Source organism: Barbatula barbatula (genome assembly GCF_947034865.1).
Source record: "Barbatula barbatula genome assembly, chromosome: 13".
In the NCBI taxonomy this organism is placed as follows: domain Eukaryota; kingdom Metazoa; phylum Chordata; class Actinopteri; order Cypriniformes; family Nemacheilidae; genus Barbatula; species Barbatula barbatula.
Genome location: NC_136776.1, coordinates 17509916 through 17526870, shown reverse-complemented (window position 1 = coordinate 17526870; position 16955 = coordinate 17509916). Strand labels below are relative to the sequence as shown.

At 39.7% G+C, this 16955-nt stretch overlaps 1 protein-coding gene across 2 annotated transcripts in view; it reads left to right on the top strand.

The window, feature by feature from the left end:
* cpamd8 (C3 and PZP like alpha-2-macroglobulin domain containing 8) overlaps positions 1-16955 on the top strand; it is a 30301-nt gene that overhangs the window by 11543 nt on the left and 1803 nt on the right. For both annotated transcript variants that reach the window (XM_079471467.1, XM_079471466.1), the window contains 18 exons: positions 107-405; positions 2055-2280; positions 2359-2535; positions 2674-2755; positions 4605-4761; positions 5049-5123; positions 6034-6199; positions 6428-6514; positions 6698-6834; positions 6930-7085; positions 7697-7759; positions 8643-8890; positions 9021-9108; positions 13402-13476; positions 13636-13741; positions 14112-14222; positions 14664-14876; positions 16106-16180. In XM_079471467.1, the coding sequence (XP_079327593.1) occupies positions 107-405; positions 2055-2280; positions 2359-2535; positions 2674-2755; positions 4605-4761; positions 5049-5123; positions 6034-6199; positions 6428-6514; positions 6698-6834; positions 6930-7085; positions 7697-7759; positions 8643-8890; positions 9021-9108; positions 13402-13476; positions 13636-13741; positions 14112-14222; positions 14664-14876; positions 16106-16180 (2541 nt within the window). The remainder of the gene's footprint in view (positions 1-106; positions 406-2054; positions 2281-2358; positions 2536-2673; positions 2756-4604; positions 4762-5048; positions 5124-6033; positions 6200-6427; positions 6515-6697; positions 6835-6929; positions 7086-7696; positions 7760-8642; positions 8891-9020; positions 9109-13401; positions 13477-13635; positions 13742-14111; positions 14223-14663; positions 14877-16105; positions 16181-16955) is intronic.

Below are 16955 nucleotides of genomic sequence, written 5' to 3'. Positions count from 1 at the left end.
TTTACAGTTCTTCATTATTTATCAAACCCTATTGGTTGTTATGTTGGCTCCATCATCCAAAGGAAATAGACAGTTATTCTCCAATATGTTACTCCTAACATTGTAGAACGAATCCACATCTCCACACCCAACAAATACGAGTATCAATACGTGAAGAAGCCAAGCAAAGTCACGCACGTTCAAGTATCCGTCAAAAGCCATAACGATGCCCACATCGCCCTCTCGCCCACTGCCCACGACAACACGGATATGGTGGAGATCGTGCTTGGTGGTCGGCAGAACTCGCGGTCCTGGATCTCACAGGGCAAGATGGGTGAGCCTGTTGCTAGCGCCCCAACGCCGGGCATCCTCTCGTGGGACGAATTTCGTAGCTTTTGGATAAGCTGGAGAGAAGGTGGTGTGCGGGTAAAACAAGTTTCTTTGGATTATCTACATTTTGCATGTGTCATGTTGCCACATTGTAGACTTGACGATTCTTTTAAGGGTGTGTGTTTTGTATTTGTTTGTGTTTGATTTTCTCAACTTCTGACCCTTGTGCCAGGACAATACGCTAGGTCATACTGCTGATGTCACTATAAAGAACCAGTGATGTGTAACAATTGCCAGTTAGAGGAAGGCATAGAAAAGCTCCAATCCAATGTTGACATTACGTTGCTCACCACAGGGAGCAATAACACAGCACTGGGGTCAAATTTGTTTTGATAGTGACTCATTTTCACTGTAGCATGATGATCCATGTTCCATTTTAAATGGTTTAATGACAAATTCTCGTCCGTTAATGTGACTCCTGACTGGGTCTGTGGAAGCTTGAGGGTAAGCATCTTTTGCCAAACCTTGGCAGTTGCTTATTACGAGTCCCCCGTGCTTGTAAAATGCAGTATTCATCAAACTGCTTTTTTAGTAGAACTTAATTAGTTTCCACGTTGTTATTATTGAATTATAGCGTAGTCATACTTTGTTTAGTTTCTATAGTGAATATATCATGTGCTAAAAATGACATTTAGAGATTTGTATTTTCTCAGATGCAGAAACATACAGTCAAGAGATTAGGTCTGTTTCAAAACAGGTCTGGCAATTTCACATACATTTTCAACTTCAAAATTACGTTTATACCAAAGGTTTTCACCATACAGATGTCAGTATTTGATGGTTTAAATACCCATGTGAAGTCTCTCTTAAAGTGTTTAAAGCCTTAATTTGTTTTTAAAGCATAGTTTCCTTAGGTAAGTGAATTGTCACATCCATAACTGAATTCATAACCATATTAAGGCCATATTTCTCATAAATGGGCACATGAAAAAAAACTGTTTTATAATCTATAAAGAGCCATCCGTTTTCCATTTGTACATTTGACAGAAATCCTACAAATACTACAACACATTTCTTCTCTCTTTTAAAATGGAAAACTTGTGAATAGGCAAGGGGTGTCCTCGACTAAGGATTTACATAGTTGAATCAAAATGGTCACGTCTTGCCTATAGTCGATTGGTACGTGTGCGTTCATGTGGGGACGACACAGTGGTTTACAAGGGTACAGCACAAAGTGCAGCGCAACATTGATCCACCAAAAAACAATCAAACATTAATTTACAGAATTTGTTTAGAAAAGAATATACCTTTTATAATAATAAAAAAGCGAAATAAGCCAGATTCAAGTCGCATTGTGCAAAACAAATGTGTTTAGGCAAAATGTCTGAAATGCATGGAAACATATGTTCAAAACACAAGCCACAAATAGTAAAATGAATTGATGTTTTCCTTAAACATCACATAACAATGCTGTGCAACGCACTTTCTCTAGACCAGATCTTTACAAACAGGAACACAGCACGTTCATCAACTACCAATAAAGTTCGGTGGCCACTCCTAGTATAGACTGATTTTTTCAATCAGGCGTTCAGTAAAATATAAACCGTTGATTCAATACATTGGTATAAATACATTCTCTTATAATTTTTCAAGTTTTAACTGAAAATGTCTCATCCAAAATGCAGCAATTCCCCTCATGCAATTAGTATCCGGTTGCTTTGGTTACATAATCTTGTTTGTGATAGGTGGGCCATGGCCTAGAGCCATCCAGCGAGACCGTGATCCTTCAGTGGGCCGGACCACTTCCTGCTCATGTTCATCATATTGGTTTCTCCACCGGCTGGGGTTCTGTCGGCGAGTTCAGGATCTGGCGCAAAGAAGATGCAGATGAGAACCACAATGAGGCCTTTACTCTGGGAGTCCCACACAATGTGGTTCCAGGCTCAGAGAGGGCCACAGCTTCTATGATTGGTGAGAATATTTGGAAACATCTCAGGTTAGAAGTTAAGGACCGAAATGTCCTGATGTATGGTGATTGCTTTGTCCCAGGTGACATTATGGGCCCCACGCTTAACAACCTTGACAAGCTTCTCCGGCTTCCCTTTGGTTGTGGGGAGCAGAACATGATCCACTTCGCTCCCAACGTCTTTGTGCTGAAGTACCTTCAGAAAACCCATCAGCTCAGCCTGGAAGTGGAGGCAGAGGCCACTGACTACCTACTTCAAGGTGCAAGACCGAGCATGCCTTCATTCTTAAATAAGTCTCCTCAATTCTTAATCGTGTAAAGAATTATGATAAAGTGATTGAAAGGTCTGTACGAATGCAGTGCAAACAATGCCTTGGGTCTTCGAATGTGCCTGGCAGGTTATCAGAGGCAGCTTACGTACAAGAGGCAGGACGGTTCCTACAGCGCCTTCGGGGAAAGAGATTCCTCCGGAAGCATGTGGTAAGCTTTTAGCTTGTGCAGTCTCTACATGCCATGTCTGCCGAGAAATTGGCTTTAATCACAATAGCGCAACCGTCATTTTTCCGAGCACGTCCTTTATTTAACCTGCAGCCCAGTCAGATAAAGGTGAACTGTGTAGACATCCATGTTTGGTTTTTGGGACCTGTTATTTTTCCTCATATCATGATTTATGACGCAAGGCTAAAACTGAGGTTGACGGTGCGTAATGTTTGTGTTGTCTAAGAACTCATGGCATAGAAAAGAATTACTAACTCCTGACTGAATGTTTGCTTGGCACAAATATTAAAATCACTCATTTATTGGTTGTCTGACTTTTAATAGAGGCTTGGATTGTAAAATACTGAGTTGACTGTACCCTAGAGTCTCATTAACAAACTACTAATAAGCTCCCTGACTCGAGTCACTGCAGTACAGATTTATTGGTTGTTTTGGGGGATTTCTTCCTGTGGTCCTGAACAACCATCATTAATTATGTAAGGTCAATGGCTCTTACCGGAGTTGGACACAGGGTTAGCATTCACTGTTGGAGGGGCTCAATCCTGGATAAAATATCTTATCTACAATCTACATTTGTCCAAAAATGTTTATATAGAATGCTTGTATTGTAAGTCGGAACCGCCCTCAGTACAGATCATTTATTACCCAAATAACATCAGCTTCAGTGCTGGGTTAATATGTCCCAGGTTGAGCTGAATGATCGGACAGGAAATTGTGGCTTTTAATGAAAAGATTGGGCATAATGGTGCAGCAAGTATTTTACGTCCCCATCAGCGCCTTGGTGCCCCAGAAATGCCAAGGCCTTCAAATCTAATTCACCTAGGTAAAAAGAATACCCTAATGTTCTGGAACACATTGGAGTGGAGTGGAAACTTTCATTTACAATTGCCTGGAAGGTAGATGCAGCTTTAGGAGACGTAGGTGACGTATGAGGATGTTTTCTAATGGAGAAGAGAGGTTGTTTAGACATGGGACCAGACCTGGCAACCAACCCATCTTCTGGCATCACTCATTGGCATCAGCACGTCTGGATCCAATGAAAGCCACATGCGGTAGTAATCTACACTACATCCCCTCTAGGAACCCCCAGCAATCTCTCAAACTCCTGTAAGAGTTCTTGAGGACTTGCATCTTCTCTCTTTCCCACCCATTGTAGGGGACCCTGTTTAGCTGAAAAGAGCCATGTTCAGGCTGGTAAGGTTTTATTCCTAGTGAGGCTGAAGAAAAGTCACGTACCTGAGGATGTCACGGACATGTCTTTGGTATTCTAAAAATACATTGGTGCTAGGTTCAAACTGGCAATGTCATTTACCAGCCCAGATCTGTAACCAGAATATAATCTCGAATATTTTTCTTGATTCAAGGACTTCATAGTCTTGTTTGGGTGTCCTTAATTCCTTCGCACATGTGTGATCAAACCCCCAGTTGCTTACTTATTGGCCTTTACTTGTGGTGATGTCAGCTTGTATCATTATTTGGCCGAATCCTGCAATGTCGTCATGACATGCCATGTTGCAGTAAAAACAAACTAGCACGCAGTTTGCATGTTTTTAGAAAGTGAATGGGATCTGTTGACTCATGGACTCCGTTAGGTGTTTCTGTTAAAGTAGATTTTTGGAGCACAACCCCCCACTTTTTGGAAAATAAGTATTATATTTTAAGAGTTTTATGGGTCATTATGAGTTAATAACTGTCGAATGAAGTCCATCTAGGACCCCAAAGGGGTACCTATTTATGTGGGGTCACTTACATGTGGGGTTTCCAAGTGGCATAAAATAAATTCACAGTTTAAAGCATTAGTGTTGTGCTCTGTCACTTCTTGCTCCTCCAGGTTGACTGCATTTGTACTGAAATCCTTCGCCCAATCTCGTGGCTTCATCTTCATCGATCCTGAAGAACTACGCGCTGCCAAATCATGGTTGATCACAAACCAAAAAGAGGAAGGTTCTTTCCCAGCAATGGGCCGAATACTCAACAAAGACTTGCAGGTACATAAACAGAGACCTTCCTGTTTCATACTTTCATATTGTAGATTTGCTAAATGTAATAATGTACTAGTCCACGTGGAAATCTGTGCATATTAAAAAAATATATATATATTAATTGAAAGACCTCGGGTTAACCTTGACCAGCTTAATATAAAACTGAATGTTTCAGTTCAGAAGATCCATTATTTGTATCCTTTTAACAAGCTCTCATCAAACTGAAGAAGGTGAGATAGAGGTGTTATTTGTTATCACTCTAGTGATAGTTGCCCTCTTCTATTCCTTTTAAGGGTGGAATTCATGGAAAGATCTCCTTGACCGCCTATGTGGTGGCAGCTCTTATGGAAACCGGGATTACAACCGAGGTGAGAGAACACCCCACATCTTGCGCGATGGATCTTGTTTATCTTCTGTCCCATTAAACCACCTCTCAGCCAGGTCTTATAGACCATCTCTTTGCACAAATATCTGGAATCTGCATTAAAAGTGCATTCCTGCTCCATAAGATGATGGATGTTCTGGCAGGGAACCAACAGTGTTTCTTTCAGCTTTGTTATAGGTAATGTGAAATGGAAGCATGCTGTCTAAATCTGAAGATTAATGATTAGGACACGCAGAGACGTGTATTTCTTTCTTTCTGCAGAACACAAAAGAAGATATTTTGAAAAATGTTGGTAAACAACATTTGCCCCTGTTGAATACCATCGCATGAACAGAAAACCACTGAGAAACTTCTCAAAATATCTTCCGTTATGTTCCACAGAAAAAGAGTCATAAACATGTTTTGAATGCCATGAGGGTGAACAAATGATGACAGAATTTGTATTTTTGGGTGAACCAAAAAGATAGCATCATAAAAGACAATCTTGTTTGAGTCGGCTTGCCAAATGTTTTCCATCAGTCATCTGATGTGTAGCAGAGCTAATTCTGTCTGTATGAAGTACAACACCACACATGAGTCAGCTTCTCGCACTCTCAAATCGACCTAATGAAAAGAATACCGGTCAGATTAGCGTGCATGGCCGCTCAGGGCTAGTGTCCAGATTCTATGGGAAACAGGACATATGGTTCAGATAAATCTCGGAGCGCTAATGCTAAACAGATGAAATATCGTTAACAATGTTGTATTTGCTATTCTTGCTTCGAAACACATTTGTTTAGCACATGCACCTGTTATCAGTGTGTGTATGCTAATCTATAACATTTTATTTTTCGTTAGAAGTTGTGTTTATTCTTCATAGCTAATGAATTGTTACAACTTGTGTTTTTATTTAGGAAGAAAAGAGAGCAGTTGATAAAGCTAAGGTGTTTCTGGAGAGCAACACGTACTCCGCCGATGACCCGTATACTACAGCTCTGTCGGCATATGCGCTCGCTTTACTCTGCAGTCCTTACGCCCCACTGGCTCTCCGGCGTCTTAACCACATGGCCATCACTCAAGGTCGTTTATCAACGTGTGTTAAAAGATGAAATAAAACAAATAAAAAATTAAGAAACTATTAAAAAAATCATGAACTTTTTATATTAACTTTAATTAAATGTATTCACATTTTTATTAAGGAGTTCTCTATTAGGATTTAATTCCTTTTTTAATAATATCGCATTGTAAAATAAAACCGTTGGTTGAGGCTTTGCATGTTGTTGATCTTGACTTTTCTCCTCTCCGCAGATGGTTTCACTCATTGGAGTCTCACTAGCAGTACTGTAACAGATGAAGACACGTTTATGGGGTTCAGTGATGGACTCTTGCAGTCAGGTATCTGTCCATCAATTCATCAGTTGCTATGGTGGGAATTGCGTTTGTTAGTTAATTGATTAAAGTAAGCTTGAAATTCATGTCAACGTTCCCTTCGCCTTACTGGAAAATTAACTTGTAAAAGTTTTATATATAAATCAAACTACAAAATGTGTACAATGTATTATTTTTCTGCTTTATTAGTGGTGTCAGCTGAGGTGGAAATGACAGCCTATGGTCTTCTCACCTACACACTTCTGGGTGATGTTGCATCTGCCCTACCAGTGGTTAAATGGCTCTCACAGCAAAGAAATGCCCTGGGAGGTTTTTCGTCAACCCAGGTAACAAATATGTTCATCTTTTTTAACCTTAAGTTTTCTTTCATTTGTGAGAGTGTGCCATCGTTTAATACATTAATTTGTTTGTGTAAAAACAGGATACTTGTGTAGCATTGCAAGCCCTGTCCGAATATGCCATCCTGTCATATGTGGGTAGAGTTAATCTCACCATATCCTTGGCTTCCACTAACCTGGATTTTCAAGAAACCTTTGAGCTTCAGTTCGACAATAAGAAGATCCTGCAGAAAGCTGTGGTAAAGATCATTTAAAATCAAATGCTCCAATCGAAAGGGGGGCTGCGGGGGTAGACTTGGAGGATGCCCAAATATTATTGCAGTTTTGAAGTTAAAAATGACATTCAAGTTTGAAAGTATTACTTAAAAAGGGATTCGCCTCAAAATCCATCACGAGACCTCTTACTCTGAAACCAACAATACACTAAGATAGCAAAAAAAGTAAGCAGTTACTATTTATTGTGTAATTAAATAGTTTTCATGTTACACCTTCTATGTTTCTTTAACTTCACATTGTATCATTTTTTTTATCCATTTATCATATGGAAGCATATATGATCCCCATAAGGCGTAACTTAATTCCATACCGCATTCCACTGCCAGTAACAGTAATGCCATTAACGTAATCTACTAGAGATTTATTTTAGCAAGATTTTTGTGAGGGCCTGAACATGATACGCCGTTCTCCTAAGCATCTGCTTGGCACATCACTCCATCTTGTGATTAGCTGTGTCAGTTTAAATGTGTGTAATTTGGATGCTGGATCATAGCCAGTCAGTTAATGCATTTGTTTATACCTGTGGCATTAATCTTACATTCTCTCTCTCCCTCTCCCTCTCTCTCTCTTTTAGATCCCTAGCATTCCAACAGGACTTTTTGTGAGCGCTAAAGGAGAAGGCTGCTGTCTAATGCAGGTACTCTCAGTGTCTGGTTAGACAAAACCCATTTTCTCTCCATGGATAAATGTTTGGTCTATTCTAGAGGCAAATCCCTCCATGGCAACAGTCAGCTTTATTTTCACGGGACATCCAGTACTTATGTTCACATTCCTGCATTTAGAATGGAAGGATCTTGTAAAACTTACGCAATTGTATGCCAGGGCTATGTTCCTCTGTAATCAACCCCCTGGATAGGAGGGTCTACTTGATTTAAAAAAAATAAGGACAATCGACTCGTTCTAACTAGGCCATAAAAACAGCTGGGATGTTTTGTTCTCAGGTTGTTTGGGGTTAAAGATGTACAATTTTAATTCGTCTTATCTCGTCAAATGGAAGAACGTTCTTGTAAGAAATGATGGTGAGCATCAATACTGCGACTGTTAGTACTTGAATTCAGAGTTTAAAGTTTTACTGGAAGTAATAAAGTTTGGTACATGGCTTGTTCTTCATTTGATGAGACTGAATGATACATCAAATGATACGGCTTGTTTAGGAGAATTGTAATTGTCCTTTGTGAGCTGAGTTTTGATATCCAATAACCTTGGGTTGAAGATTGAACACAGCCCTGATCTAGGGGTCAGGATCTCTACAAACTTGAGGGTGCACTTTTTTGGACTTACTGGCCAGTAAAAGTTACTTGGAACACATTAGTGACTGCATAGCAACACCCTAAATACTCTAGCAACCTTATATAAACATGCTGAAACCTTTTCAAACTAACGCCCTAGCAAGGAAAGAAAACCATTTTTCGACTGCTTTACAGTTTGTAATAAAATAGAAATAAAGTACATGCCAAACCAGAGTTCTTACCGATTAATTGTGATTTTATATTATTTTATATTCTTCTGTTTTTTCATAGATTGATGTGTCATACAATGTACCCGACCCAGTGGCTAAGCCAGCTTTTCAGCTAAAAGTAGTCCTGAAGGAACCCAGGCAGGAACGGCACACCCCACTCTCTCCACGTCATGTATCCCTTCGTTCCCGTTCTCGCTCTGATAACCGTTCAGAACTGAATCGCAAGCGGAGGGCTCCTGTAGACGATGAGGACCCCGCAGCCCACCAAGACCACGTGGACTACCGTGTTACACTGGAGGTTTGCACCAGGTAAGTACATCACAGTCTAAAATTACTATTAAATTCTTTTAACAACATTGATTTTGCTAACAGGTAGATACAAATTATTTGAAATTAGTGTGAAGTACTTTGAGTTGTTTATTCTCTTACTCTCCCTCAGGTGGTTGCACACCGGTTCATCCAACATGGCCGTCTTCGAAGTCCCTCTGTTGTCTGGCTTCCGTGCGGACGTTGAGAGTTTGGAGAGGGTGAGGTTTCTTTGTCATTTTTTATTTTTATCTCCGGGAACATCCTTTCCTTTGTCACACCCATTTAGAGTTTACATCATTTGGGCGACCAAAGAACAACACTTTACCCATAAGGTTGTTGGTCTTTATTATAGGAGAGTACATCTCTCGCTCTCTATCTCTTTCTCTGCATGTGTCCTTCTGGCAGATGGACAGAGTTAACATCTGGAGGCTATTTCAAAGGAGGCAGTATGGCGTGGAATTTATCAGTCTTTGCTTTCTTTCACGAGCAAACGCACGTAAACAATCACGCATGTGTTGCGTCATATCATTGTTGCTTTATTTTGTAAGTAAATGGATTTTACAGCTTTTCTGACCGCTTGCACATTAGTGATGACTGTCTTGAACATTCCTGGCAGGACACACAAATGAATAATGCAAATAAAATTAAGTAATTCATTTGTAGAAAGATACTTAACAATGGGGTGTAGCGATACACTTCGCTCACAGTTTAATACAATACATGATACTGGGATACGATGCAATGGTATGAAATTAAGAAATGTTAATCCTAATAGAGAACTTTTATTACATTTATTTAAAAATTTAGTAAGAAGTTCATAAAAAAAATGAAGAAACCTAAATTAAAATTTCTAGAGGTATTGTTGGGGCCATTTCAGTCCAGTGTTTGTTCAATTTCAACAAAATCCAACATCAGGAATGTCATAAAGCATGGGTCTTCAACCGGGGGATAGGGTTCCTTAGGGTTTTCTTAAATAAAAATAAATCCCAATTTGAGCATGCTTGACGCGCGTCAACATTTAAATAAAGAACATGACTAAACAGCCGATTATAATATCCAATAATGAAAGACAGTCGCTTCAATGAAGCCTTAAATAAAAAAAGGTTTAGGATGTTTAACCGTCCATCTCACAGTAAAATGAAAATGTATGATGTGGCAACTCCCTGAAAATAATTAAACAATCTATATTAAAAATAATACACAGAAAAGTATGTACTGTATGTGAAACAATAACATGTAATGCCTTAAGATAATATTAAGACAAGACCCCTGTCATAAAGTCAACCAACAGCAAATGTGAAAGACTGACAAGACGCATGAAAACTGTTGTAAAAATCAAGGTCATCACATAATTTTGTAGAAATAATGTTACTGTTAAAAGTGATATGAAATGTGTTTTCTTTGTAGTATTTGAGGTCAGATCTTTTTAAAACAAAGGGCATGTTTTATGTTATTTTGACCTGTTTCTCTAGTTAGAGTTATTATTTTAAGTTCTAAAGTTGTTTTATTAATACTTAAATGTGCTATTATTTATATATTTTTGTGTCTCAACTTAACCTAAATACAATTAGGAAATTAAGCTAAATATAATATTTTGGATTATTTTATTTGATATCCTTTAAAATAAATGTTTTAATACGTTACATTTTTATTTTATTAAACAATAATAACCTTGATGTTGATACAGGTCACATGTTGTAAAAACAGCAAAGCTCCGCAACACATATAATAATTTGTGTTGTGATACTTTATGACACAATATATTGTTACAACCCCACTTAACATTAATACTAAAATAAAAAACTTATGTGACTTGGCACAAGAGGGAAATACCGAAAAAAATACCATTTGTCATTCACTTAAAAAATATTTTTTGAACCCACTGTTTAAACATACATACATAAATAACATAGCGACAAGGTATGTAGGTAAAGACAGGTATGTTTGTGCGTTTTATAAATACTATTGCTAGGCAGGTTTATTGCGGGGTATAAAAATGCGTCTGGCCGCAAGCTGGTGTGACCTCATTCCCAGGAGGGGACCACTGAGCTCAAGCTGAGTTTGCAGACCCTCCACAGGCCTGTAACATCCACAGCAGCAGCCTGGAACAGGAAATGCTCAGGGGGGTCAAGCTGCCCCATCACCTCTGTCAGCTTTGGGGGGGTAAATGGAGGTTGGTTTAGGTCACCTTCATTGTCCCCAATCAACTCATTGTCCCTCATTAGTCATGTTACAGGCCCCAGGCCTCATGGCCTCCATGCTAGTAAACCAACGCTACCACGGGAGCAATATAATGCAAACTGACTCTGAACCTCAGCGCGGTGGAACGCGTCTCATTAGCGCCATTAGCCAGTAACAAACTGGCTTTACACGGCCACCTCTGGCTGGCTCCATGTTTATGACACGACCCCGGCTGTTCACATTCCTCGTTTCGCTATGGGAAGCGGGATTGCTTACATCGTTGTGTCTCATTGTTTTAATTTATAGTAAACGGGAGGAGTTATTGGAGGATTGGTTTTCCATGGATATTCCGCAGTGAATATAGTTATATTTTAGTTTTTGAGCATTGAACGCTGGTCAGCTGTCCAAACGTAACCACATAGTTTTGGTAAGATGAAAAAATATTTTTGGTTTTATTATAAGATGCTCTCTGCTGTGACTTTTAAGACTAATCAAATAACCTTTAGTAGTAAATTTGTCATTTATATGTGCCTGCTGCAGTCACACTGTTTATGTTTGTGAGTGTGTGTTTAGATATGTCTTTGTGGCGCCAGCTCACACTGAGTCTCTCATAAACTGTGTCCGAGTGCCTGCACCCGTTTCTCTCTCTCACACACACACAAACAAACAATGTTAGGATGGTAAACAAATCTTAACTACACTTTACACCTTTTGTGGAAAGCACAAGCTACTCTAACTTTTTGACATTTACTGTAAACGAAGGACCGATGCTTTTATTTAGTTTTTAATTATTTTGATTAGCAACAGGAAGTATGTAATATGGCTGGTGGAACGTATTGCTAAATATTAAACTTGCTTTGAAAAACAAAATTTAAAAGTAAAAGTGTGTAAATGTAATTATCCCAGAAATTAGCTGGCTAGCGGAAATTAGCTGGTGAGCAGAAATTAGGTGTCTAACTCTAACCGAGTTCATGGAAGCCTTGCCACTCGGCAGCCATGTTTGCAAAACCTCTGGGCAGATATTGACATCATAGCAAGACAACAGGCAGATATTTCTAAAGACGCTTGTAAAAATCAAGATTTAGATAGCATATTTATGATCAATAATTAAACCTGACATAAACCGGGCCATATTGAATGTTGCATTCAGCTCCATTCATTGTAATGATGCATCTTGTTAAAGTGGCCGTAACTCAGACAGTTTCTGCATATCTCATGTTAATCTTGAGTATTTACGGATGTTTGGAGGGTACTTTACAATTCTATAAAGTCTTAAGTTTGATAATATTTATAAAAGACAGATACAGCCGTACGATTATTTCCAAAAACAAAACGTGTGCGGGGGGAGGGGGGGGGTCAGTAATATAGCATGTGCGTACCCATTGCCAACAAAACACAGACATATGACTTAGTTTCACTTACCTCGCGCGGTTCATGTCCAGCATCTTTTAGTTCCGGGACTGTTCCATCTATCAGATTTAAAGGATCTCCAAATCCAGCGTTATATCCCCCGTTTATATAACATCCATCACTGAATTGCAGTGAACAAACAAACACACCTCAACTTCTCTTACTATCGCAAGAGTAACAAGCTGCAGCTGCAGGTCCACAGCACAGCCAATCTTCATACAGCGCAGCCAATCTTTATGGTGAGCGGGTCTTCCTATCACTTGTCGTTTGAAGCGTGGGCGGGCTATTTATTTTGCCTTGCCATGGGTGTGCTTTTCCTGGAGAATTGCCCAATAAGGGACTAAGAAAAGTTGTTACGGAACATTTTTCATTTTCTAAAAGAATTTCTGAACCTATACGAACACAGAAATACTACGTAATACGTCCAACTCGTTTTTTGACAAGTTGACCATGTCAAGCGTTTAACATTGTAAAGTTAGAATGCATGAAACAGGAGAATTAAGAAATTAATAGGTGTACTGTAATTCACTTTAAATGTAAATTTGTGCAAAATTAGCATGAGCATTAAACTTAGGACTGGGCGATATATCGGAATTGTTGAAATATTGCAGAATGAATTTGACAGTATAATGAATATAGAATGTTTTAACACTTAAGTATTAAATGTAAGTAATGCATAGTTTAATGCAGATAGCAGTGAAATTGGCATGTAAGTAGTGCCTTTGTATGCAACGAGAGATCAACAAAAGAATGTGAAGCGTGCTTAAATGTAAATTTATTTAAATATAGTTCATAACTGATTTTACAAGCTTAGAATTATCACATGTCGCACATTGTATATCACATTATTTAATGTTATTACATTTTACTTCAATATCATGCAGCAGTCTAATTGAATATTTTTATGATTCTGTTCCCAGCTGCTGTTGGATAAACAAGTGGGACTGAAAAGGTATGAGGTGGATGGCCGTAAAGTTCTCTTCTACTTCGATGAGGTTAGTTAACGCTCACAATTTAGACCTCCAGCTGAATTTCAAACCCTATACATTAATGTACATGTATCACATAACTCCAGGTGTTTTGTCAGGGGAGCTGATTAAATGCATATGATGCCTAATGAAGGATGTGACAGAATAAAATGCAATTCTCCTCAGATCCCTAGTCAGTGCATGACCTGTGTTACCTTCAACGCCGTGAGGGAGTACATTGTGGGAAAGACGGCCCCTGTGCCAGTCAAAGTCTACGACTATTATGAACCAGGTGGGTGCCATCCTGTACATTTTTCTTCTCTGCTGGAAGAAAATCGTTTCGCGTAAGGTGGTTGAGCTGGTTGTTTCTTGGTTATAAGTTTGTTGCTTGCTCCAAAGTGGTTCACCTTCTCCAATCTACTTGATTTAGGCCCAATCCCATTTCTACCCCTTACCCCTACACTTTCCCCTGTGGGGTGTGTGGGGGGTGTGTGGTCAGCTGCTTTTGCCGAAAAAGTTCAGGGTCACAGTTCATGACTACTACTGACAGCAGCATCTTGGAAGATTGTGATAAACATTGCCGCATTCCAAGGGGCGAGGGCTAGGTGAAGGGGTATGAAATAGAATTTGGATTGGGCCTTAGTGTGTTTGTTTCTGTACAGCATTTGAAGCCACTCGTTTCTACAATGTAAGCGAGAGCAGTCCTCTCGCACGTGAGCTGTGTGACGGCACTACGTGTAATGAGGTGGAGAGCTCCAGCAACCATTGGACAGGTTGGTACATCTTATTCTTCTAGTGTTTTCTGTTTTATTTCCATCTTGAATCTGAAATAATCTTGGTTTATAGATTTATCAACTAGAACAGTTCACCCGAATATGAAAATCTTTTTTTAAAATTGCCTTTACGGGTGTACAACTTTTTTTATTTGGTTGGTCACGCATTTTTGTACAAAAACAGTATTTTATATTCAATGCCCTCAAACAAGCCATTCAGTTCAAATATGGCGTAAGCGTCCAATCTCATTGGTTGTCAGAAACATCACGAAAACTTCACCACTTTTTATTGGTCAAACAGACCGATAATCCCACCCTAAACTAATGCCACTGGTCGAGCCAATATTGCCATGTGGGAATGTTAGTGATGCTACGGAAAAAAAAACATGGGAATAATTAAACACTTCACCTTTAATAAAGAGCCCTAAACTTTCCCTGCAGGCTTTGTTCAGAGCGGTCAGTGCAATAACATCTTCGACTGTCCGGAGGAAGAACACTACGAACGCTGTACGTGTTATCGAGACTGCGGATATGACGGCGAGCCGGTCTGCGGTTCTGATGGCCAACTGTACCAGAACCAGTGCCAGATGGAAGTGGCCGCCTGCAGAAACGGCACACGGATCGAGCAGATGCCTTTTAGCCTCTGTCCACAGAGTAAGTGTGAACCCACACCCTACATTACCTGCACTTTGAGGGGTATGATCCCAAAATTGGTTCTCAAATCACAGTGCAAGAAGATTTCTGGTTTAGACCCACCGCACAGAAAGGTCACGTTTGCAACACCTTTGAATTTACAGCTTAGATGTGTCAGCGAGATAAGGATTCCTCTTTCTTTGATCTGCTCTGAAACCGTACATTTTCATTTCTAAACTAGCTTTCACAAAGATTGATGCCATCCGATCGCAAACCAGGTGCTATCCTTCGCAGACACTCTTAGACGACACGTGTTCGGTTTATAATTAGAAACATCTTTCTTTCTTTCCCCTTAAAGGTTCATGCACAGAACCTTCGGATAAAATACATGTAGGCACAAACATGCGCGCAGACGTTTCGGCTAAACAAAACCTGGTTTGGATCATCTTAATGTGGATCAGGAGTTGCAGAGCGACCATTCACAGTTAAATCTGGACACTTGGTCGTCTTATTTCAGTATTGATTTGATGTCAAATGTGAGATTAAAGCTGCTTAGTGAATCAAAGGGAATCAAAGTGTTTCCTTTGCAAGTATTCATGTCCAGACATGGCCAATTCAAAGAAAACCCCCCTTTGGTTCTTACTAAGAAAGATGTGTGTACCTGCTTGGTGGAAACAGCTGTTCAGGTGTTGGTGTTGTAGATGATGTAAACACATACACACATACACCAGCCTACGGTCTATTAAAGGGAACCCCAAATGACAGAGCGCTTTTGTCCACGGTCCTTTGACAGAAGAGGTGGGGGGTGTTTGGTGTGTTAGAAAAATCCTGTCGCATTCCTTTCCAACGCGCAAACCGAAAAACAAAGAGGTTTTCTTGTTTTACAGACGAGTGTCAGGAAGGACCAGAAATGGCCCGTTTAAATTGACGGGTGCTGTGTTTGATCTTTATTTTATTCACCCACATGTCATTCCAAATCTGTATGAAAAGAAGCTATTCTGACGAACATTTGTAACCAAACCCAACTTGACTTCCATTACATGGACACAAAACCACTGAGACATTTCTCAAAATATCTTCCTATGTGTTCCACACAAGAAAGCGTCTGATACAGGTTTCGAACCACATTAGGGCGACTAAATGATGACAACATTTTTAGTTTTAGCTGAACCTTCACTTTAACTTGAACGGTGAAGTATTACAGTCAACATTCATCTGACCGGCTTGTGTTTATGCATCTTATCTTACAGTAGGGGTGGTCGTAGAAGAGCGAGAACTCGCTACAGGAGAGGAACCCGAACAGGAACCTATACTCATTCCTGCAGGTATCATCATCTTCTCTTAGGTCTATTCTTCGAACACCAGCTGTGCAAGAGCCCGCAGGTGTGAGCGTGTGCCACACATTGGGCAGGTGCAGGAGAGTTCAGCCATCAGAAGCTACACGTGCGTGTACAGACCTGCGTATCGGCCCAGACTGCATTAATGCAGGGATTATTAGTATCCCGGTCGATTGACGCCCATCAAGTTAAGTTAGAGGCATTCATGATATCACATGCACTTTTGACTAGGTGTGCGTGTGTTGGTATGTCTGTGTCCTCTGGAAAACTTCCAGACTGATTAGACGGTCTCTCACGGAGCTGTTAAGACTTGTCCTGCGTTGTGTTGAGCAGAGAAAATGCATTAGGGGTGCTTGGACCGCATATCCCTTCCTGGTGCATTCATTTGCTGCATGCTTGCATTGCTTTATTTATAAAAAAACGTACTGTGTTCGCTATTATTAAACGTTCGGGGTGATTTGCATTTGTTACATTCCATTGACGCCCAAACAAATCACCAGCTTTGTTTACACCGTAATATAGGCTGATGCGCCTTATGTTCACCTCTTTCTTGCATCTTTCTTAAGAAATTCATCAAACTGGTTTTGTGCAGTGATCGCAAACACCTGCGTAACAGAAATGTTATTTGCATATACTCATTTGGTTTTTGTCTGAAAAACACATTTGCACATATTGCACATGACTTAAAAACAATGTTAACCTGTTATGTTAAGGTCACTTTTTTCTTTAAAATGTACTATATGGGATGTGTCTGTTATTTTTA